General features: G+C 39.9%; 1 protein-coding gene across 5 annotated transcripts; it reads right to left on the bottom strand.

Moving 5' to 3' along the window:
- Window positions 1–536: 536 nt before the first annotated feature.
- Window positions 537–25,437, bottom strand: NFE2L2 (nuclear factor, erythroid 2 like 2). Of its 5 annotated transcripts, XM_010713570.3 has the most exons (6): window positions 17,836–17,912; window positions 17,430–17,623; window positions 5,799–6,068; window positions 5,541–5,633; window positions 4,766–4,945; window positions 537–2,876 (listed from the first exon to the last, which is right to left on the bottom strand). In XM_010713570.3, exons 3-6 carry the CDS (start codon window positions 6,063–6,065, stop codon window positions 1,668–1,670), a joined length of 1,749 nt encoding a protein of 582 aa, XP_010711872.1. In that variant the 5' UTR covers window positions 6,066–6,068; window positions 17,430–17,623; window positions 17,836–17,912; the 3' UTR covers window positions 537–1,667. The 5 variants fall into 5 exon arrangements, with proteins under 5 accessions (XP_010711872.1, XP_010711873.1, XP_010711870.1 ...); XM_010713571.1 differs by lacking the exons at window positions 17,430–17,623; window positions 17,836–17,912 and adding an exon at window positions 25,416–25,437; XM_010713568.3 differs by lacking the exons at window positions 17,430–17,623; window positions 17,836–17,912 and adding an exon at window positions 25,052–25,273.
- Between the last annotated feature and the right edge of the window lie 6 nt (window positions 25,438–25,443).

Genomic DNA, 25,443 nt, shown 5'->3' with positions numbered 1-25,443 from the left:
CCCAAACTAGTTATTAATATTCAGGAAAGGGAGCTTACAGAGCCACTGGAGTTGTGTGAAAACAGCGGAGAACAAGTGGAAAAAAGGAGAAGCTCCACAGCATCCCCTGATAGAGAAACACTCATCGAAACCAGGGCTTTCTGTCCTAGCCCCCTACCCTTCCTCTTTTGGAACATGAGCCCTGCCCACTGCAGTTGCAGTTTCACAACACATTCACGTGGGAAACAAGGCTGATTGCCAAAAGCTCTTCGACTTAAAAAAGTTAGCTTCTTTTTAGAGAAATGTTCAATAGGTCTAGCAAAACTTGCAGAACAGTTCAATACTTAGTGTACTAAACAAATGTATGCATGGTAACAAAATATACCTAAAATAATCACGAAACAGCTCCAGTGGCAGAAAAAAAACACTTCAAATGTTCCTTTTAGGAGTTCCACAGGGAAGACGAACGTTAACTGTGTATCATTTCAATGTGTATTTCAAATTATGCCTGTTCAGTATTTAGAAAGATCCACGATGATCAAGTACAGTGAGTCCAGTGGAGGAGTAAATGAAACTGTGATTTATTTGCCCAATTTTTTCATCTCTTATAACTCATAACTTCAAACATCACAACATTCTTTCAACAAACTGAGAGCAGGTTCCAAAGAGCGCACTGCTCGGCCCTCGGGATATCTTTTTCCGTGACCTCAGACAGAACAGCGATGACAGATGATGCCTGCTGATCAGTCAGAGATGCATAATGAATTTCAGTAATTTTTCTAGAAAGGTATACAGAATTTATTAGTTGGAAAAATACATAATGCTGACACTTTCTAATTAACAGATTCTAATGCCTTTGGAGGAGATCTCATCATGAGCTTATAAATAGTGTTCTGAGAGCAAAACAAATTATATAAACTTAGCATAGGCTTGAAACACATTTGTTACACAATCCTTCCAAATGGTAGTTAAAGTTACGGTGAACATCAATAATGCTGACAGTGCTGTGCAATACATCTCTGCTTGTTAAGCATATTTGGTGCATGAAGACTTATCCTTGGAAAACCAGTGAGGATATCTGAATCGGCACTTAACCTACTTTAGGGAAATAAATGCCTATGACATGAAAAATAATAATAATAATAATAAAAAGTTTAATGAAATGGTAAGATGAATCAAAATCAAACAATGAGTATCAAGTTGACACTAAATTAAAATCATACATTAAATATAAAGCATTTATAAAAATTGGAAACAAACGCTATTGCATTCTTTTTCTTTTACAAAAAAGTAAGAAGCCATACTGTTTATCTTGCAAGAAATTATATTTAGGAGGCTAGAATTATTCTTATATATCAAATCTATGAATATAACAGGAGATAAGAACAGTATATAAATATGGTTATCTTTAAATATTTACACGTATGGAAACTAGTTAAAATGGTGCTAAAAGAAGGAAATGCCTGTTATAAAAGTGAGATTACAAATTTTGCATACATATATCTGCATTACACAATTAGTTTTGAACTTGCACCTTTCATAAACTTAAATATTAATTTTCAAATCATCATTGCATAGAATTACTTGAAAAATATTACCTAATTCTGCATTCCACCTCACAGTAAAAGCTATTGGGATAACAATACAAAAATAGTAACTTGGAGAACACCAGCCAGCCGTGCTGCTCTTCAAAGTTTAGTCTCTGCCTTTCTGCTTTTAGGAACAAGGAAGATACTGCCATCTCTAGTTTGCTGCAGTGAGTATTCACTAGGAGAGTAAGACTTTCCATCTTCATCTCGTAGCATGCTGAAGACCTCAACATATAGGGTGGTTAATTGCTTTTTCATTTGACGAAGGCTTTTGTCATTCTCTCCTTTTTCTTTAAGCAATTTCTCTCTCTCATCTTTTAGGTGACTCAAATCTTGCTCCAGTTCCACTATATTTTCCAGTTTTCTCTTACGGCAGTTTTGAGCAGCCACTTTATTCTTGCCTCTCCTGCGTATATCTCGAATAAGTGCAAGCTGGGCTTCACTGAACTGCTCCTTCGACATCATTTCATTGAAGTCATCAACAGGGAGATTGATGATTTTTTCTACCGGAAAAGGGATCTGCAGAGCTTTTGCTCTTTGCTCATCTCTTGTGAGATGAGCTTCAAGACGGCCCGAAGGTTTATCTTTTGTGAATGGAGCTTTAGGGTGGCCTGGGCCAGCAGGAGGGTCTTTCTTTGGTGTGTTCATATGTTGCAAGCTGGGTGTTTGAGTGCCTGGCTCCACAGAAGGAAGTATTTGATCAGGGAACTGCAATGAGTACATGCTAGCATTGCTCTGCGGCACACTTCCAGGAGAACTGTCCGTGTCTTCCATTTCAGAATCACTACAACCAAAAGTCTTATCTCCACAGGTAGATGATTCAACAGAGTGTTCGGGTGATGCTACACTAGAATTTGCATTCAGTGAAATACCAGAGTCAGAATCATTACACTCTGGCACAGTTCCTGAGTGGTCATCATTAAAAGCTCTCCACAGTGGGAAATCAGAAAGATCAATAGGTTCACTTAAAATATCTGCAAGTGACTGACTGATAGTGTTTGTTGTTACTGTGTCACTGTCCCCCTTTGCACAAATAAAACTGGTATAGAAATCCTCACAGAAATCGGGGCTTGAAGTCAATGTGTTATTTAAAGAGTTCACGTTCAGCTGACTGCTGTCTTCTGGCTGCAAAATGCTGGAGAAAGAGCCCTCGATATTCTCCAGGAAATCTGGACCACAGTTAACATCTTTTTTCATGATGGGTAATGAGTTGTAATAATTATAGCTGTTGTGCATCTCCGCTGGCTTGGTTTCAGGGCTCATGATTGTGCTTACTTCAGCCAGGTTGTCATTTTCAATGTTTAGACACTACATGGGAAATGTAAGAGAGGAGTTGAACAACACAAGACCAATTGATCATGAAATATTTTTATAGAATCCACAACTATTATTTTAGTCATTAACATGTACATGGGTATTGTAACACTGCTGTTCCCTAGATGACATACACAACAACATAACTGCACTATGGGAAGACAATCTAGGAAGAACAGATACCTAAGCAGAATACGAAGCAACTTATCCTGGACAAAGCTATTTGGAATAAGACAGTGGAGCCCCTCAAATTCATAACAAGGTGCTGAAGAAGAAATCCATCCCAACACACTGATACGTGGAAACGGCACTCCTGTTCTACCAAATCCAAGTGGGGATTCTGGAGCTCAACTTCTCACAGGCATCACTGCTAGTAATGGCTTCACTTCAGTAAATGTAAGAATACTGAATGAGGCTTACTAAGCACTCATAGCAAACTATTTTTAGCCATCTTCAATTTTATGTCATGATTTCTTTGCCTTGAAGACAAGATCGTTGCAGGATTCAATGAATGAAGCAGTGAATTGCAGAGAAATGTAATTCTCTGGAAAGTAAAAAAAGAAAAACTGTGAACCCTTATTAACGTTAACTCATCCCACGCGCTTCTAGGAAAGCTGGCTAACATTAGTGTGAGTGTATAAGATGATTACATTGATGGGCTTTCATTGGCTACAAAACCAACTTTCTTTCCAACAGAGTGGCAGTTTCTTAACTGAAACAGAAGTAAGTGTCCCTGCTTTCCACAAAGAATTAGGCAACGACCGCAGTGTTTCCGTTTCCCTTAAGGAGGGACCACACACTGACTCTTTAACCAGAGAGCATGCAAAGCTTAAGCTAAGGCTTTGAATGTGAGAGCTCTTGAATTCCCTTTCAAACATACTTCACAGATAGCAATAGCCTCAATTTAATTATCTCAATCAGAAGATTATTCAATTAATATACAGAATTAATAATTTTGGCTTGGTTTCTTAATATCTTTTCAGCTGCCTTTTCAAAGCTAGTCTTCCTCGTTACCTGTGTGGGGGCTTTTAGGCATACCACAGCAGTAAAGATTAGGAAAATTTCCAAATATAGAGGAAGAGTAAGGGAAAAAGTAGAGTGGCAGGAAATACAAGGTTCCCCACTATTGTTGGTTCCCTCCCTCCCCCTTTTTTAATAGTCAAAACTAGATAAAGTAGAAGATTAAAAAAACTAACTAGATGCGCTCTATAATGCACAACTTAGTAATATATCAGTGATTTTTAGCTGTCTTTGTTCCCTTGAAATACTCAGTTCATGTACATTATATAATTAGTTTCTACCAACAAATATATAGTTAAGTAGTTAAACAAGAGCTAAGAGTAGTTAGATATCTATCTGTACTTTCTATTATTATTTATACAAACCCTTTTCTTAGATAAATTTTATGTAAAAAATGATTACCTTTTGCACTCAAAATACTTAAATACTAGGGAAAAAACCTCATTTACAATAATGCTTGCAGAAACAATTTATTCTGTAGTTCCATAATTCAGAAGCATCTATTTTTAATCAGCTCATATTTCCATCATGATTGTGCTGTAACAGGTTGAATACAGATGCAAACAATCATTTGTCAAACATGAAGAAGTTCTGACTTGGAAGATAGATTGTTTTATTAAGGCACCCTGATAAAGAACTATTTCATTCCTATTATACATTCTTCAATATATTGCTTTTTAAAAAGTAAAGATCGTATTAAGTTACAGACATACTATGTCTATGTTGTAAAATGCAACAAGTTAGTTATAATCACCATTGGTTGAGAGAGTCTTGTACCTCATACTTGTCACACCATAGCCTGCTGGCATACCCTATTTTATTTTATTTTTTTTTTCCAGATTATTATTATACAAAACTTTTACCTGTAACTCTGGAAGGGACAATAACTCTTCCCAAACTTGCTCTATGTTCTGCATATTTTCTGCATCAGTAAGCGGAACTATACCAGGTGAGTTGGGTGGCTGAGTTTGATTAGAAGAAATGAAGACTGGGTCACTATCAATCTGATCAGGAACCAGTGATTGAAATGCAGCTGGAGAAGCCTGGAGTGTTGAACAAACAAACATATACTCAGAATCTTTCAAAGCAAAAATCTCCTCTTGCTGTTTTACCTTTTCTGCAGAATAAATAGGCATTTCTTAGCAAAAGTATTTACTGAACATAATGAAATAATATAAAAGTATTCCCATGAAAGGAGTTTTCACATTAAGGACAGAAATAGGCAGAAGCATGAACTGAATGATGAAAGGCTTATTTTAACTTACCAGTCTGGGTCTGTGCTTCAAAGTAAAGCAGTCCAAATACACCAACTCCAGAGAGCTGAACTAAGCTCATCGCGACAAACTGCAAAACTCTGCTATTTGCAGTAACACTGGCTGATGGCAATCAGGCCAGTAAAATGTCCTGCACCACTCAGTAAGCACAAGGAATACAAGAGAACCATGGCATGCCACCTGCTCCTGATGCAGCCCAAGTTCAAGCCCACAACACGGCTTTATTCCAGTTACAGATGGCTTGGGGACAGCACTCAACTCATATCACAAATTAATACTACAGCGCAAAGAAATGCTGGTATGAGAAAATAAGAAACTGATCCTCTGGCACACCACCCATGGAACTGCTGCACTGAGCGTTTACCTCATTGTCGTCTATGAATGGGAATGCTTCTGCCAAGAGCTGCATGCAGTCATCAAAGGACAAGGCCTCTTCTGGTTTTGAAGTATCTGTGCTCTAAATAGGAAAGTCATGAAAAAAGTGTTACTGCATCTTTGAATAACTGAACAGTCTTCCATTACAGCAACAAATGCAAATTCATTTTAGGCAACCACTAGCATTACACCTTCCTGTGGATGGAAAAAAGGTTTAAACACACTCACAAACACAATTAGAGTTTACCTGTGAAAAACTGATCGGTGGTTCAGCGTTTTCTGACTGAATGTGCTGAGCTGGCTGAGGTGGAACAAATTCACCTGTCTCCTCATCTAACACCAGCTGAGCCAGCAAGGCTTTCTCCCGCTCTTTCTGGAGCTGCTCTTGTCTTTCCTTTTCAAGTTTCTTCTGTTTCTCGAGTTCATACTCCTTCTGTCGTTGACTGAAATCAAAAACTTCACGCCTTGCCCCAAGGTCTATATCTTGCCTCCAAAGGATGTCAATCAAGTTCATGTCCTGTAATAGAAATGCTGTTTTGAAGCAAGCCTCCTCCCCAGCAGAACTGGTTTAAAACAATAAGAAGGCTTTTAAATTCTGCATTAAACAGGTAGACTCATGTAAGTGAGATTCATTCTCTTAATCCTACAAAATTATCTTAATGAAATGCGTCTCCATATGACCTTCCTGAAGTGTGTGAACTGAAGGTTTGGTTGCTGCAGCCCACACACCAGGTCACGGAAACTAAGCAGTTGCAGTTGGTAAGGCAACACACAAACTAGACAGTTAGTATTCTTTCCTACATTATCTCATAGAATACATGAAGCAATAGAATGAATTATATCACATAAGAAAGTTTAAAAAAAAACAGACTATGTAAAAGAGAAAGATAGAAATTTCTAAGTTTATTCATGTAGGTTTTTTTAGTATAATCTTATTAAATTGTGAAAACTGGCTAAAAACATCACAAGGAGTTGTCTGAGTCACTGCAATAACCACACTCAAAATGTGTTTTCAAACGTTTATGGTCCATCCTAGTATCAAGCATGAATCTTAAGATCAGCAGAACAGTGCTACAAAGCTGGAGAATAACCTGGTTCCAAGGCCCCACCTAACACAACATTACAGGAGTACTTTTTTTTTAATTTAAAATTATTAAGACTATCACTAAAAATTTGTAATTCAAAGCTTAATTTCAGTTGACGTTCTAAGTGTGACTGGTTTAGTGCCGAGTATAAACCACGTATCAAGAGGTGTCAAAGTTTGTTAATCAATTGGGCTCTGAGCAATTTTTCATATTTTTATGCTGTTGAAACGATGTTTCTCGGTGCTGAAGTTTGGACTGTTTTCTTCTGTAAGAAAAATGCACCACATAGAAATCATCAATCAACAATTAACTCTGTTCCTGCCAAAGCCATGACAGCAGCCCATTCCAGTGCCTGACTGCTCTCTCCATGAATGATTTCTTCCTAATGCACGACCCAAACCTCCTCTGGCACAACTTGCAGCTGTTTTCTTGCATCCTATCACACTAGCTGAGAAAGGAGTCCAACAGCTCACTGCAACTACAAGTATATAAACATCATATTTCACTTGAACAGGACTTTACTGATTCAGTGAGCAGTTACACCCAAGGTACATTAAATTTTCCACCGTATCAAATTAAACATTTCCTTCTCTGTTAAGAGTATTTTCAAGCACAGAAACAAAGTAACCTAAACACCACGTCACACTGCCATTCAAAGTGACTGCTTCCATACAACAGTAATGGCGTTAGCGGGAGACCACATCACAGCAGACCATAATCTCCTCATTAACAATTCAATACCATTCATGCTCATATATACACATTACATGATGTACTTCAACCAGTTGCTAAAAAAACTACTTTATTCTAGAATTGGGCAGTAACATGAAATACCGATGTAACACAATGCAGGCATTCTGACAGCTAAGACATATTTAATATACCTTGCTGAGAGAGACCAAACTCAGCTTTAATGGCCAGCAATGAAGCAGCTGAAATAACTGCAGCGGTTGCCCAAGACAATGTTTGGTCTCTCCAGATTGGAGGGTAAAATGAACTAATTAAGTCCTGCAGTAATCGGAGATACTGCAGTATGGTATAGCTTCATTAAGGGCCAGTAGTTTACCAGCTGCTCGCTGTCTCCTCCTGCAGCAGATTCTAAACTGTTTCCTAGTCTCGGAGCATTTGCAATATGCTCTGGATAAAACTGCAGGATCTGGATTTTAGGGCTCACTTCTGAATTATTCATCTACCAGGCACTGTTACAAATGCTACTCAAAAGATTTGTGTGTGCGCGTGTAAGCACGAGGTTGTGTATTAGCAGAGCTGTTTCTCTCACTTGCAGCAGACTACTGCACAAAAATAGCAGAACTGCTACATGGTTTCAGTTTAAATCACAAAATACAAAGCACTCCAAAAAGAGGTACGGAAGGCAGAACACTTTCCTTAAGCAGAAAAGCATGCTGCCTTGGGCAAAACCCTCAAGTACAGCCACTGCTGTGCCACGCAGCATATCACCACCAAAACACAGAGCTTTGGGTGCTGTGCATGACAGGCACCACTACAGCTGCACACTGCTCTGGCAGCACAGCTCTGCTTGTGGAACTGGAACAAACCGAACACGCCTGATGCGTGGGCTGTTGCCCGAGGAATAGCACAGCATTGACTTAATGTCACTGTTTCTCAAGGGCCCACATTAAGCCCCGTATCTTATCTCTGGCTTTGATAAGCAGTGCTGCACCTCTGTCCTGGACAAAGATGTCTGTGAGGAGCTCTTTTTTTTTTTTTATTTTTAGCTTCTAGATGTATTTATCTGGTGGCACTTCAAGCTGAAAAGACTTGTTTGCTTTTAATAACCACCACCTAACTGGGAAAGATTACTGCTATTTTCAGCTTGGAAAAATTCTATACAAACAGAGTAATATTATAGTCTTAAATACTAGTAAGTAATTACTCTTCACATGAACGGGTTACATGGAGGAAGTGCTCTCCTGTTCAGTAAGCTAATATTTAAAATCATCAAACAGCATGTTGATTTCAATATAACCTGCCATTTAACATTTATCTATAATTTCAGCCAATGCTTTCAGTGATACTGCCCTTGTCAAGAAAATAAAGAGTGCTGGGCATTAGGCCAAGGCCCCAGGTCAAAGTTAATGGAGCCACCATTGACCAGTGACTCACAGGGGGGTGACTCACAGCCCCAGCAAGAGGGACAGGAAAGTACTAAAAAAGAAATTGCAGTCTATAGAAATATGTTGCAATTTTGCTCTTTCAGCCTCCCACTTCCAATTACTTCGCAGCCTTGTTGACACTGACACACACAAATGCATGTACCCACAAGTGAATGCAGGCACTCTTTCTTAGGTCTATCACTGAAGCATTTTTACCTTTCACCATGAAAGCATCACACAGTGACCATGTACTTGGCAATCCATGTTTCCAAAGCCACTAAAAGGCATTTCAGTTTTTGCCTGTGAAACAGCCACCCTCTAATTTTCAGGTGACTCAAACTGCTGGGTGGAGAAGGCTGGTTAGGAGGGAGGCAGTAGCAGGGATCTGCACTCAGTGCATGGTGTGCAGTGGGAGCCTGATGGTAGCTTGGCCAGCAACAGCCGGGCCATTGCTTTGCACAGCTCAGTCCCCGCCTCCCACAGCACCAGGCCTGCTTACTGTAAGTGCTTCAAGGGGCCCTCGTGACTGAGTCCACAAGCATCCGTTTGTTCCTTTCTCCCTTGTGTAATTTCTTGGATTGCATCAGAGGAAGTGGCCGCCTTGGCAGGAGCGGGAGAGGCCGGGGCGCCGGCCCTGCCCGGCACAAGGACACAGCTGCCATCAGGAGGGATTTCATGGGCAGCGCTTCCCCTTGCTCTGGGCTCAGCTCTTTCCCTGTGAACACCAGTGGCCATTTTGAGAGGAAATACACTAATACATTAAGGTACTTATTAGAAATATTGGACATTAGTAGTCACAACTTCTGGGAGAATATCACAATTTTAGTATTTTTCCTCTGAAGATGAACAGCGGTTTTATTTCTCCCATCTTCTTCACAATTTGGGAAACAAAAGACAACCACATAATCCCAGAATGGCTTTGGATGGAAGGAATCTTGGAGACCATCGCGCCTCAACCTCCTGCCATGGGCAGGGTTGCCAACCACTACACAAGGCTGCCCAGGTCCCGTCCAACTCAGCTTTGAATGCCTCGTCTCCAGGAACGGGCCACCCCTCAGCAGAGAAGGACAAGCTTTGCTTTCCCATTATTCATATTAGCAAGAGGTGCCTTGCACTCATCATTTGCTTTTCTGTTCATTTAGTGATATGCCCTCCGCACCACACCAACAGCTTAGTTTGGACATATAAAGGCAGTTTTGATAAGATACACATAAATGTTAAACAATTCACATTAAGCCACCATCTGGCCCCCAATGGAAATTTTCATGTTTTAGATTTACATATCAGCATTTGCCATCTGGGCAGAGTCTGTTATACATTTTATGAGAAAATCTCCCACTACATTGTAAAGTTTGACAATTAACTCTTATCGCTCCTAAGCAAACACACTTGCAGTCGGGTAAACAAAGGAAAGAGACCCTGGTTTTGTGTTATTTCATAGAATGACTTTCCTAGTTTTCACAAAATGCTCATCATTCCATGTCATGCCTCTTTGGTTTCCCACGATCCATTAGAATTTGACTTAAGAGAGAATATTCCACACACCAGGGTGAGTACATCCAGTGGAGAAGGCAGAAGACAACCCCACAAGAGGTAAGAAAGCATCCTGTCTGTAGCTTATTCGCAGAAAGAACTTGGAAAAGTACCACTCATTTTCCATTTGTGTTCCAGGAAGAGAAAGGAATGAACAAAAAGCACCTTACATTTTTGCTGTATTCAACATACCACATAGGAAGTGAAGACCAAAGTCTTGAAATACTCCTAGACTAGAATGAAAGGAAGGAGACTAAATAATAAAGCAAGACTAAGAGGAACTGGAAACATTCTTACCACTTAAGAAAAGCAGTTGGAACAACAGCTGAACATCTTTCCTTCATCATCCTCAAGAGGAAATGATTTTACTCAAGCATGATTTATAAATCATTTTTTTCATATGATTTCTGAAATCACTGTAATTAATGATTTGTTTTCTGTATTCCAGATCTTCCATGCTGGCAATTCTCTATTGAGGTAAGCTACTTAGCTAATTGTCTTTGCTCTGTAATTGATTTGCAATCACAGACAGCTAAGTCCTTTGCTTCAGTGAAAGCACAGAAAGCAGATAAAATTATCCCACCACCATTACTTTTTACAAACATACAATGAGATTTGAAAGCTTGGCCACAATTTTCAGTGCCTTACAACTGGAAATACGAAGAACAGAATTTAATTAGAGAAGTGAACAAACAGAGAAGAGCAGCACTTAAGAACAGGGAAAAGAAAACGTCATATGCTATTTATGCTAGAAGGCAGAGAGGCTCAATTTCAATTTTAGAAGTCTGGATTTAGGATTTGGAAATGTGATGGAACAGGCAGCTCCCAAACAAAGCCATAAGACAGCAACCTGTGATTCATGAATCCTCAAGGTCAAGGCCCTGACCACCCTGTGGAGCTGCCTGCTGCCTCACAGTCTTTGCCAAGACCTTCCTCCAGGCAGTGCAGGGACAAAGTACGCACTTGGTCCTTTCTGTGTCTTTCATACCTGTGCCACTACCACTACTAGCGTGCCTGACATGAGATCAAAACAGCTTGGACGCTGCCTGTTTCAGCTTCATAGCTTCATGATGCCTGTTTGCTCTTCCTAGCCCTAAGTAATCTTTGGCTACTTGATATCTTTTTAAGACCCAGAAGGCTGGCTTACCTGGGGAAAAAAAAAAAAAAAGAACTTTAAAAAGATTGGAAAGATTGGAAAGATAAAGCTTTACAGAACAAATGCTGTGAGAGAATTTCCACTCCTTGTCTATATAAATAAGCCAGCTAAAAAATGCTGGCCGTTTCTCAGGACATTCTTCTGCCCCAACAGAGACATATGAAATAAGCTCAGTCCCCGAAACATAAATATTTGTAAGCAAATTTCATCTTCTTGCTCAAGAAAGAAAGCTCTAGAATGTTTTACCAGGACAGGAAGTGAAGTTCTGGTATTTCATTAGCTAGAAGTGGTTAGCCTCTGTCTTCTCCTAACATACATCTCATATTTCAGACCACAGCTCCCACTGTATTCCAGCAGGCACTCCTACTTAGTACCAAATTGTCAGAATCTACTCTTATAAATCAAATCAGTTGAAAAACTACTTGGTTGCACTGGCTAGCATTCGTAAGAAAGTTTCCATGAATACTGTGATTCTTCTAACAAAGAGTGGGACAAACAGTGACTGACTGCAATGACAGCCTTCCTCTGCAAGTGCAATTCAGGACACAGCCCATCGGACTGCCCCTACCAGAACAGAACTAACTCCCCTGAGAAGCAAACAATTCATGTATTTCACCTGAGCTGGCACCTTCTAGGAATGATATCAACAAAGGCTATGATTGTAAGATCTGGTTCCATGAGATAAATGCTATGGTAAGCAAGCTTTCCAAATTGTTAGGAATACGATATACCTCACATATTCTCCAGGAGTGAAAAAACAGTTTTCTTCAAGCCTGAAGAGTATAAAATGAGCAAGAATGCAAGTGCAGTAAAGAACAGATGTTTTAGATGTTCATGGTCATGCACATGCAGGCCTACCTCCATTCCAACCCCAAAAGCTGCAAACTCCTAGTGTCAGCACTAGAACAAGACCACTGTGAATAAAGAAAAATAATCAATCACAGATAACAAAGAGAAGGAAAAGAAGGTACATAAATGGCAGATAACTGCTTTTCTTTGACGATAGCTTTCTCTTGCTTTGCAAAAACAATCCATCTCCACCTCCATGCCAGTCACAGCACAGATTGTGCACAGAAGCCTCAAAGCAGTCCCTTCTAGCTCAGGGTGCAGCATCAGAATGATGTCCTGCTGCTGGCTCAGCAGTCAGCAAGGCACACGTGCATCATGAAGTATCCATTTCTGGTATAACAGAGGAGACAATTCTCCCTCAGTGCTGCAGACGCCTTTGCAGAACACTGTTTGGCACTCTCTCACATGCTTCAGAAGCAGCTTTGTTTTTCTAAATTTTTAATTGATTTTTGGAAAGCAGCTATACATTTAGTTTAATATACAGTGCATGGTTTCCAGGGGCCAAATTGTCCCTCAACATTTTAAAAAAAGTCAGTAAAAAAAAAAAGCTCAAATGCAGTGTCTCATTTGCGTGGCTTGCAGTACACAAACAGTCTTAAACCTGACATCACTACTTATTTTTCTTTGTATGGTATTTTAGCTTTCAATGTTATTCTCTAGCACTCATGGCCAAATCTGTCTTGTATTCTATATTCTATTTCTGCCCTAGCCTAAAGGAAAAGACAAAGTGAAGTCTAACGTTGTAAGTCAATGACAATGAGCTTTGCTTTACAAATCTAATGATGCCCCTATTTATAAGCACAATCTGGCTGCCAAGCAAAAGCCAAAAGCTTCTTCAAACTTCATCCTAAATTTCTTGGAGTCCCAGACTGCTTACCAGAACATCATCGTCAAAAACAATGAATCTTAGATGTTTTCATTGCGTTGTCATTTTAGTTCAATGGCTTTCATTCTTCTCTTTTCCCCTTTAGATCGTAATTATATTATGTTAATCTCAACATCACTTTTCCACACCATAGTTGGCTGGTGTACAAGTGTTGCAGTTCCCTCCGTTCAAATTCTGAATTCCTCTTTCAGTTTAATAGAGTCATTTACTTGCTATTTCTTTACTCTTTCATCAGCAACATTACAAAATGATCAAGTCAATAAGCACACAAAGTGAGTATGTATACAAGTTACAATCCATTGCACAAGTTGCACAATGAAATTGGAAGGCTGGCAAAAAACATGGGATTGTTTTATAAAAGAGTGGGTTAGGCAATGTATTTGTTTTTACATGTTTGATCCATCAACAAAACTCTGCCCTGCTGCCCCAGCAAGTAAACTGAGTGATTCTGTTGTGGCTTTATTTTTGGCTGCTGTCTAAGCACCATGTGTTGCACTGTGCTACTCCATTTTGAAAGGCATTCAAATAGCAGCCAGAAGTCTATTTCACTTCAGGAAATGCTGGTCTCAATAAGAGCTTTGCTTTTTTCCCCTCTCTCAATTTAAAACTTCATTGTAAGAAAACTGGCATTTGTTAAATTTTGCCATGTATACAACAACAACAAAAATCCTTGACCTACAATTAAATAAAGAATAGAAACGTTGTAATTTCAATATGAAAATACTGCTCATCTCTCAGTCTGAGGAACACTGCAGCCTTTTTTTCCCAGTTCATTTTATATAGGGAACCTACAATAGTTGGGAAACAGTTACCTGTTAAATGATGATCTTCAGGCTATCCTGCTGTACCCAACCAGGCATGTACCATGTGTGGACACTGCCACAGACTAGTTATCATTAGTTTATCTAGGAGAAGATTTGTTTATAATAATGGCTCAGTCATCTGGGAAGCATGATCCAGACAAATTATAGCACACTCTTACGACCAATGAAACAAATCAGGAAGATACAACAGAGTAAAGAGCATAATAAAACTGTAAATAACATTTATTAGGTTGTGTTAACCTTGGGTTATAACCTATTAGCCACTATTTTGATTTCACTAGGATTACACTTTGCTAAAAAGTATTTTCAAGCCAAACATGAGGACAGAGTGCATCTGTTCTGGATCAAAATACACTCAATGATTATTTATACTCTTGAGCTGTAAGTTTGCACTTCAGTGAGATGTTACTGGTAGGCCTCCATTTAGCTGTCGTTTTGATGACGGCTGGCCAAGATACAGGGACAGGCACCAGATGGGTTACTACAGCTACATGACAGCCTGCATATAGAAACTGCATGCTTTAGTGTCACCAGAAGCATGTCTCACCAAGCTTCCATCGACTGATCTCACAAGCAACTCTGTTGTTTTTCGTGGGCCAAACTACAAGGGCAGGCACTTGCAACGTCTGCGTGGGCTAGACAAGCATGGAGGTTCACTAACTGCACTGCCAACACACATCCATCAGCCCTCCTTCACCAACACAGACAGCTACTCCATAAGGCTGCACCACAACACTTCCTCCGTGCTTACTAACAAAGCTAAAACAAAGAGCAAGGATGCTTTCAAACTCCGAGAACTCACCAAACAGCTTATCGATTTAAAAGAATATAAGCCTGAGAATAAGAAAAATCAGACTGTTTTAGTCTGTAATGTCAGTACTGAGGCACTGTATGCTCTTAAGAATTAAGCAACAAAAACAATCAGTGAACAGAAAGAAAATCGTGCCATCTGACAAGACCTCAGTTCTCTGTTTCTGAGGCAGAACTGGATATCATCTTCCAAACAGTATGCAGGAGTAGCCTGGACACCAGGGGAGAACTGCCACTGCTCTACAGAGTACTTCTAACTCTCATGTAAAAACGCTTCTGTGACCTCAGATACAATTTGTATGATAGTGCTCTCCAACAGCACTGAAGTCATATCAGACCCACTCTCTATATTGTCTCCACAACTTCAAGTTTGACATTTTCTTTGTCTTCTTGCTGCTTCTTTCTTTTTATAATCAAAGTTCAATTCCAGAAAATGTGCCAATCAACACACAGTAATGCACACTCCTCAACTACATGGTTACATTTTGGGGAATGCAAGCCTTGCTCTAGAGGTGGCCAGTTGTGCCACGTTGTGTGCTGCAGCTCACATCCAGCAGTTACACTGCCTACCTCCCACTGACCTCAGTGGGGCACAGATGTTAAATACCTTTGTGGATCAGAGTCCTGCAATTTATGTGCACTTTTCACATACATGATTTATATAGATAACAAATGCTGAGTATTTAGCATCAGTGCATGCTGTGAATACAGAAATAAGCACTGTTCAATGTAACAGTGTATTAGAGAAATTAGATGACAAGCATGTACTTCCAATTACCCTTCAGCAAATTATGGAGAGAAATGTTCACCATTGCTCATTTTCCTTCTTTCCCTCCTCCCCCTTCTTATTGAGTGTGTCTATAAGGAAATTAAAAAAATCCACCACAACAGAAAAGGCCCAAATACACTGCTATCCAACTGCTCAGTGGACACAAGATCTTAACATATTTGAGGATGCATGCTTAGCATAGCACGTTTTCCTTCCAAAGAAATAATTCATGGTTACATGGTTTATTTGACACCACATACAACCTTCACTAATGACATACTACAGAAAAAATTCAGTAAATAACAATACAGCTCAACTGTGCACTGATGACCAAAAATGCACTCTCCAGATTTACATGAAGCATCATAGAAATCATTGTTACCTTTCCACAAAGGGAGTTTGTACAGCTTCTTTCCTTCCTTCAGCCACACACAGATACATGATGGAAGCTGGTTTTCAATAGTATGAGGAAGGACAGATTTTATTTGTTCATTTTCTTAAGTACTATAATTCACAAACTTATCAGCAAAAAGCAATCCTCTAAAAATCATTAATCCCCAGGAATGCTTCGGGAAACTCTTCAACTTGTCAGTCCTAAACAGTTCAGCAACTGAAACAAGAAGGGTCAAGAAGGGCCAACATGTCAGGTGTCTGTGTGCCAATTTATCATTTATATGGACACAACAGCTTCTGCTGAAAAAAGTAAATCCACCGAGGAACAACACCATATAAGAAAGTGAAGCCATCTGCATTGTGCAATCTACCGGCCAGTTTTTGAAGTCATGTGTAGTACTCAAATTAGAAACTCTGAGCAAAATGAGCCAATTCATCTCCCAAGACATGAACCAGTGTAGGTAAATGGCTTTACAACTCTTACCAAATTCTATAAACACTTCAAACTTGTCAGTCCTAAACAGTTCAGCATTCTTTGTGGCCTTAAAAGAACACCACCATCTCCAAATTCAACCACTGATAATTCCGTCCTTCCACCCAGATCAACAGCTCTCCGGCTCACAGCCTGTTATGGTTATAATAGGGCTGCCTTCTTCAGCCTATGATTAAAGGGACAAATGCATTTAAAAAACAAGGTACGGGCAATCACACATTTTTCCTTGTACGCTCTATCAGCAGCAATGACCAAAACAAGATCGACTGCCACAAATAATAAACTTATCGATACATCTCTTCCACCCACAAGGGTATTCAACTTGCAAGAAAACTACAGAAAACCAAGAAATTTTAAATCCAAAGGCACTCACCACATTCTGTTAAACATTTATTTTTAGTTAATAACTGCATCTGTTACCTGAAGAAAAAACACAGAACTGATCTCTTGGACACTTATTATGTAAATATGTGTCTTTATAAATGTTAACTCAGTTAAAACCTTCAGCACATGCTGGTTCAGTGCTATGTACCAAGCATTTGGAGAGCAACAACAGAACACTTCAGACATTTTCTAGAGCTGCAACATTTTATCTCCTATGACCACAAGGTGCAGCTTGATAAGGTATTCCACTGCAGCTTCTGAAAGAGAAATGTTGAACACTGATAAAAACAGGTTGCCAGGGGAATAAGGAAGAGAGCTAAACTTCCTTTTTCCTTCAAAAAAGTACTGCAAGTTTAATTATTCTACATCCAGTGAAGTAGCATAGTGAATTGCCTTTCGTGCAGTAAAAGAAAATACTTGAAAACAAACTGTTCTCATACTCTCAGCTTAAGAGTCTTACTCCAAACTACATGTCCTTTCCCTTGCACCTGTATAATCACAAACATTTTTTTGAAGGACAGATTAAACACCCCTACAAGTCCTGCCATGCCTCCTGTAACGTGTGCCAAAATATCTTTATACCTTTTCTCTGCTCTCTGTTCCTCTTCTCTGCCACCATGTTATTTCCAGTTCAGTGCAGAAGAGGTGGAGACGGGGCAAGGCAGAGCTCTTCCAAAGGTAGACTAACCCCAGTGACAATGTTCAAAATTCATAATTCATTCCATTTGTTCCTTCTGTTCTGTCGGCTTTGCCAAAAAGCACTTTCTTCCTCATACCTGGGGGTGCAAGAAGGTAGCTTACCCTTTTTTGTCTCTTTCCGCACACTGTTTGTACCCGGGCTTTGGGGAAGAACTACACTAACTGTCATTTAAGTAACAGGGGGGTTTTGTTGTAAAAGTCAGACTAACTGGCATAATAAATTGAAAGGGAAATTATTTACAGTGTTCCCAATTTGAGGGCAGAAAGGGTTGAGAAGAAACGGACTTACCTTACTGCCTCTGAAGAAAGCCTCTAATCTCTAAGGGCAGGGTGAAACATCCCAGCACACTGCAGGCTGTCTATCAGCAGCTGAAGGACAGCACAGAACCTAAGTGCAACTGCCCTGCATATCTGCTGCCAAATTAAAGTTTGTGTGCCAAGTGCCCCAGTTAGGCAAAATAAGTTGTGAGGCCTTTTTTTTTTTTTAAGTAGACTCTTATTAAAACCAGCATTCATAGGTGACTTTTTCCAGTAGAAGACATTGCAGAAAATTTAACTGCTTTCCAGATATAACTAAAACCAACTTAAGCAAAAGTTAAAAAAAAAAAATAAATTGCTGATCACTTGGGAAAAACAACACAATATGGAATGCAAAAGTAAGCATCAGGTTTGGTCTTGAGTCGTTTTTGGTCTCTGCCCAAAACACTTCCTCATGCCTCAGTAAATACTTGGCTAGTTAGATTACAGCCAAATGCAAGTAAAAACTGCAAGACTACAATTTCTCTATACTTCAATTAATTTAAACAATGAGACGCTGATATCTCACTAGGGTAAATCACTACACACAAAGTCAGACACTAGGGGTTAATTCTGCCATTACTACTCACGTTTTGTAAGGCCTTGCTCATCATCTCTGCCACATACACACACAATTCACCAAGACCTCTCATCCCAAGCTTAAGTTCGAATTCAAAATTATTATACTGCTCTGGCCTTAGTAGGAGAAAAGCTCAATTTAAAATTTTCAGAGCTTAAAATATTTCAGCAATTTGTTACAACCCCATTAACAGTTTAATTATTTAAAAAGTTCCTGTTCTTCATTTTACCAGCAAAAAGAAACTTAGAGGGATTATGTGATACCTAGGGATACTCACAGCAGTTACTGCACGACAAGGACTCCCAAGCGGTACGCGCTACTACAAACTTAAAGTGAGAGGCAACTAAGGATTACAAATCATGCTGGAAAATATTCCAAAGAGCTGCAAAAGTCCACTGGGTCACAACAATTTATATTAGTTGATCAACTAGTAATTATCATATTCTAGTTCAAATGCCCAAAACAAATTACAAAGCAGAGTATCAGAAGTTGCTGTGGTTCAGCATTGATAGGTATGAGACACCTAAACATGATGTGCACTTCCACACACAAAGAATTCAGTATAAACAATTTGGAAGACCAGCTGACAGTAGTTGGTACATTATTTTGCTATTACCATTTTTGTTACTGTATTTTATTTTCATCTTCAATCCTACTTACTTCAAAAGTCTCAAGTTTGACTTACTTTTTTAAAGATCAGGGGGACAACGTCCCAGAAATTCCTCAGCTGACACAGAGACCTGCTCAAGGCCCATCTACACTAGAAAAAAAAGGATGTGTTGTAGAACAGCTTTGAGAAAAATATGTCCATGTACCTCACGTCAAATAAATCACAGAAGACACACCAAGATCTACAGCACACTTGTTCCAAGGACGCTTAATGACTACATCATCTGCACTGGTGCGTATCCATCACTGCTTCTGCAATACTGGTGAAGACAAGTGCTAGTGTAATGAGCTAGGATGCAATGCTGCTCCCAGATACCTTGACTGACCTCTACTATGAAAGAGTATGTTCTCTTCCCAGTAATGAAGCTCCTGAAAAGCTGTTACCCAGCTGAGCTGCTCCAGATTCTAAAGCTGCTTTACCCAGCCCCACCACCGTCTTTCACCCACCACTTCATTGCCCAACTGACTGCAAAGCATGCATCTGGTAGCACAGTGCACGCAATTGAACTGGAAATACCCTGCTTTAGGACAGAGCTCAGCCTTCTTACCCAACAGGACTTAACTCAAGGAGACAACTCCTGAAGACAGAAATTAGTGACCAAGCACCCAGGTGACACTGAAGCAAACACCGGCTGTGGAGCAGACAAAACACTGGCCATTTCACCAGGACCAGCCAGCACCACCACCATCAGCCACGTGCTGCTGATGAACTCCAGCAGGGACCTTCAGACAGCCAAAGCAATGCAGGAATTGCTCCACTCTTAACTGTAACAATAAAGAGGGGAGGTACCAATACTACTCCCAGGGTTCAAACAAGCAAAACTCCCCTCCTGGATCTTTGTTTTAGCTCCATAAGACTAAACAGCCACAATGACCTGAGCAGGAAGCAAATCAAAGACAGGGCAACTTTTCATAAAACTCTGTTGTAGAAAAGTAGCTGCTTCAACATTTTGTGGGCATGAACTTCCAACACAGCAAACTGGCACACCCTTGATCATAAAACAAACTTCTACTTAAAGGCAAACTATCGACCAAGCTTCTTCTGAGTCAATTTCCCAAGCATGCAAACTTTGTTTTGCAAGCAGTCTCCAGAAGTGGATTTTTTCATATTTACCAAAGACAGCATGTAATACCACTACAGCAAACAACAATAAAACTTGGATACTGCAAGGCAGAGGTGAGGGCAAGGGAGGAAAAACTGATATCTTTATGTTCCATAGCCATGCAGAAGATACTTCCTTAAAAGGTTTGAAAGTGACCGTCTCAAACTGATCTTACATAACTTGTTGCTGCAACACCAAACTTAAAAGAAGTTTCTTCTCCTTTCTCTGCTTTGTTAATTTCATTGCTTATAATAATACTATAGAACTTAGATTAAAAGTCTTAATATGCCACAAGACAAGTATAAGAGTGGGAGGTCTCAAGTGTCTCAGTACTGTAACAGCATCAACAACGAAAACACAGTTGTTGAAATTATTTACTTGAACTGGGAAGATAGGAAACATTTATAGTCACAGCGCTTTTACAATTACTTAACTGAAGATAAACATTATTTTATATTCCTTCTTTTCAGTATCAAAGCTGCAGGTAATCAGGCAAGATCAGAAATCCAAACTGAGCTAATGAAAAACATCAACCAGATCTGTAGTATACTTAAAAAACCACAAAACTTAAGTGGGTACATTTTAAGTTAAACCCATCTTATTACAGTCTTGCCAAGCAGTATTTGCAGTGGGGATGACCAATATAGCTGACAAAAAAGCACTAACTTTACCATATACTATGAGTTATTAACGCTGTTATTAACCCTTATAAGCTTTCCAACATCTCCACGATTGGCATATCAAAATACTTGAAGTAACTCTTTCAAAATGAACATTACAGTAGAAATTAGGAGTCAGACAGAAAGCCCACATATAAATACATAGCATATCCATGCAGAAGTCAGCATTGGCCAGAGAGAACTGAGCAAGTATTTTATCAAAAAGTCTGAAGATGGGAAACAGAAGGGGCTCCACAAAATGAAGAGAAATCCTCTTTTTCAAAGGATTCAAATAATTAAATATTTTTATCCTTACTACATGTCTTACACATTTCTCGGATAATTTAAATTAAATATTAATTTGGTCAATGGTGCCAATTCTGGTTCTGAGACACTGCTTCTATTTGAAACAGGCATTGCAGGGCTATGTATGCTACAGCAAAATTAAACAAATATTAAAATGGCATGCTTTGCTGTTTCTAATAATGGTTAAAAAAAGTATACTTAAAAGCCTCTAAAGCAAAGAAACCTTGAGAAAGAACTGTCCCTGCTCTTCCTTCATTACTGGAAGTGCTGTAGAATAATAATACTGCCCTCACACTTAAGAAAACCTCGAGCACTATACCATTAGCTAACTAGTACGATTACTGCTCTTCATGTACAGTCAACAGGAGCCAGGTAGCAAAGTCAGGAGGACACAAAGCCTATCTTTACCTGAATTACACACCCAGAGGAGCTGTGGATGCCCCATCCCTGGTAGCGCTCAAGGCCAAGACGGATGGAGCTTTGGGCAGCCTGGGCTGGTGGGAGGTGTCCCTGCCCATGGACAGAGGCTGGAACTGGATGAACTGAAGTTCCCGTCTGACCCAAAACATTCCATGATCCTATGGTTCACCTGCATCTGTTTCAAACAAACCTTTCATGTTTTAGCACAAATGCAATGGTGGTAATTTTGCTGGCTTCATTTCTTATTGGATGCTTTAGTAGTTTACCTTAATAAACAAATACACCATAAAGCTATTACTGTTGAGCAACACTGAACTGAATTTCAGTTTACTGCTGTATATCAGTCATCTTTGGATAAAACACCCTCGAAGTCATGACTTTCAACTACTCCTACCAGACTTTTCATTGGTTTATGTAAGAAGACTTGCGTAATGGCAGATGAATTGTTTCTAAAACCAGTTAAGCTAGATTATTGCAGAAAAGAACTTAGCTGACCCCTGCGTTGTATTCTCTTCCTTTCACCTGAGATTGAATTCCATGGCACAAAGTCCTACTTGGATACAATGCCCCGTAGCAGAAAACTGAACAGACTTGAAACTGCTTTAAGTTCACTAGGAATGTATTTTATTAGAATAATGGATTACTTAGGGTTGGAATGAGGTGGAAGCCAAAACAAACTTTAACTAGGTGATTAACCTGGGGACTCTGGAGGCTTTTTGCCTGGCTGGAATTCAAACACAGTATCAGAGGATTAATATTTAATTCATGCCAACAGGTTCTTGCCTGGACTTGCACTAACCACAGCCAGCACAATTACTGCAAATACATCACACTTCCACAAATTGGCCTAATTTTCACGAACCGTTTAGTCATCTAAGAGCTTATCTTTATTAATTCCCAAGAAAAAAAGAAATAAGCCATGTCCTAGATAGAAAAAAAAAAATAATCAGATTTCTTCTTCTCAACAAAGGACACACCTGGTGTTAAAAGCATGGGCTCAGCTGGTGTCATCTACTCTTCTTATCTGGACTTTGTATAGAAAGTCTACAAAAGATAGAAAGCCTACATGCTTTCCTTCTGCCTCCTGCAAACTGACTTTTTCCTGGACGTGCAGTCAGTGCTTTTTCACCCTCCTTTAGAAAAAACGAATGCATCCTAAACATTTTTCAGAGACAAACTGCAGTAAGTTTCGCTGTTTCGGAGTTTGCTGCTTCTTCTGGAGGACAAAATCTAACAAAATTTGACAAGTAGCAGAAGGAAAAATGATATGAAAGACTTGACTGAGGACATGAAAGAACAAATATCTTATTTAGCTCCTTTCACTTCCAGTGATCTCACAAACTCCAGCGTATTGCACAGAGATATCAGAGACTTCTCCAACATTAAAGAATGCTCAATGTGCCATTGCTACATTAATTTCAGTCAGGACCATGAAAGCAGCAGACAGTATTTTGCTCTGCAAATTCAAGACAAAGAGGAAAAAAGCCATAAGAACTCAAAAGAGTATTCAGGGGCAACAATAGCTAATAATAATCTGACGATTTTAACACTGCTTTGGCTGTCAGGGTGATACATAGTCTTCTGTATTCTTATTTAGGATAAATGTTATACTCTTTGCTTTTTTCAATTTAAAAAAGAAGAAGAAAAAAGTAACGGACAGAGAGCCAAAATTTATTCTTGCCCATGAACACTAGTGGGAAATGTACACAACGCTTCCCAACCACCCACACACTCCTATAAAAATGTCTCAAGTTCTTTAAAGCACATGAGGTCATCCAGCTGCTCTCTGCTTATACTTAATGTTCTTTTTTCATTCCAGTTTGGTCTTTTTCACATGTTTTTCAATAAAACTCCCAAAGCCAAATTGTTTCCCTACTTTGGGTTCTAACCACAAGCTTCTTCAAGTCCCATTTTCAAATGCAACTAACTCCTTGTATTTCAACCAATTTCCAATGCAGTGTAAATTCTCAGCACATTTTAAAGACAAAACATGCAGAACAGTGTCCGTATGATAGACATGTACAATAATAAAATATCCAATTAGCTGTACCATTGAAAGGATTCTCCTGGTCATCTTTTATTATTCAACATTCCTTTCAGTTACTTTCAGGTACTGCACTGCATTGTATCTAACACTAGTTTAACTGAAAAATATTCTGAAGTTTTGAATGAAGATTTTTCAGTGCAGCATGATATCAGGGTAAGCACGTCAGAATTAAGAGAGTCTAAAAAAATGCATTCCTACTTAAGACAGAGCTTGTAATATTCTCATCTATTTCTTCCACCACACTTATCTGCCATTTTAGGAATGACAGAATCATTTAGATTGCAAAAGAGCTCTAAGACCAAGTCTAACCATCCATCTAACATCGCAAGTTCATCATTAAACCACATCCACAGGTCTGTTAAATACCTCCAGCAACGGCAACTCTACTACCTCCCCAGACAGGCTGTTCCAATGCCTAAGCACCCCCTCCATGCTCTTGATATTCAACCTAAGCCTCCCCCAGTACCACTTGAGGCAATTTCTTCATGTCCAATCTCTCATCACTCAAGAGAGGAGACCAGCACCCTTACCGCTGCAACCTCCTTTCAGGCAGTTGTACGGAGCACTGAGACCTCCCCTCAGCCTCCTCTTCTCAGACTGAACCACCCGGCTCCTTCAGCCTTCAGTTCCTTCTGAGATAACAACAAAAAATGTAGATGTTTTCCTATACTGAAACATATCTACGTATGTAGGTGGACAAATAGGTATCTATACAGATACCTTAATCTATCAACAGACACTTCTGTTTAACAGAGTTACTGAGGAAAAAAAGAATCAAAGGCCTGTTGCCAGGCCTGAGTGGTGTATTCATTTGTCACTTCCTGCATAATCAGTGTTATATGGAAAAGACAAACCATTAGAGAACAGAAAAGCAACCCATTCACTAGACAACCTAACACAGTGTGTCACAAAATCAGATGTGTAATATCTGCATAAAACCTTACAGACCAAAGAGATGTCTCTACTGGAGCTAGACACTCCTTTCTAGGTAAAAAAAAAACTTTATATACATTGAAGGCAGGTACTCAGGTACTTGGTTACACCCGTCTTCACATTCAGCACTCAGTGCAAATACAACACATGGCCTCATTCTTTACATGAGAAGGTGAGCAGGATTACTTTCTGCTCACCTTCCTACAAAGCTCAACATTTAGTGACAGCTGATGAGCTTGTCGTGCTGTCTTACAAGGCTAGAAGCACCAGGCTCAGCCATTTCAGTACCTTCAAGCTCACTGAAGAAGGAAACAGCTACAAGAACATAACGCTTTTACGAACTTGACTTGAAACACTCATGTTTCAGAGTGCTTTTATCAGGTGCTTTGACACCTGTGTCGTTAGTAATAAACAACATCCCAAACGAATCCCATCCAGCACTTTATTTAACTAATAGAAGATAATCCACTAGCTATCTAGAAATACAGCACCTTTTCCACAACAGCTCTAACAGAAACCGCAGCAGCGGGGCCGGAGCAGCAGCACGCAGTCAGGCAGCTCCACAGGAGATACCGCAAGAGCCGCCCCGGCCCGCACAGAAGAGAGCGGCGCAGACGCCAGAGAGGCGCGGAGCCCATTCCGCCGCGGCCCCACCGCCCCTCACAGCGCTGCCGTAGCCCTTCCCGCGCCCTTTATCACCCCGCATCCCATGGCCGACCCGAGACGGGAAACACGCAGTTGTGCAACTGCCCCCACTGAGGGCCGCGTGACGGCATGAAGCTCTCAAGAAGGAACCGGACTAGCGGGCGGGGCGAGGCGGGGCAGGGCCAAGCTCACCCTTCGCTACGGACTGACCTGGCCCCGAACTGCGGAGCAAGCAGAG

Source organism: Meleagris gallopavo, chromosome 7 (assembly GCF_000146605.3).
Source record: "Meleagris gallopavo isolate NT-WF06-2002-E0010 breed Aviagen turkey brand Nicholas breeding stock chromosome 7, Turkey_5.1, whole genome shotgun sequence".
Lineage (NCBI taxonomy): Eukaryota > Metazoa > Chordata > Aves > Galliformes > Phasianidae > Meleagris > Meleagris gallopavo.
Note: the sequence above shows the minus strand (reverse complement) of the source record. Positions and strands in the feature narration are given on the sequence as shown.

Coding starts and splice junctions, on each gene's coding strand:
- NFE2L2 (XM_010713568.3), bottom strand. CDS start 25,198: ATGGGCTCCGCGCCTCTCTGGCGTCTGCGCCGCTCTCTTCTGTGCGGG. Junction 6,069..25,051: donor TTAGAGCTGTTGTGGAAAAG/GTGCTGTATTTC, acceptor TTTCTATTACAG/GACATGAACTTGATTGACAT. Junction 5,634..5,798: donor CACCGATCAGTTTTTCACAG/GTAAACTCTAAT, acceptor TTTCCTATTTAG/AGCACAGATACTTCAAAACC.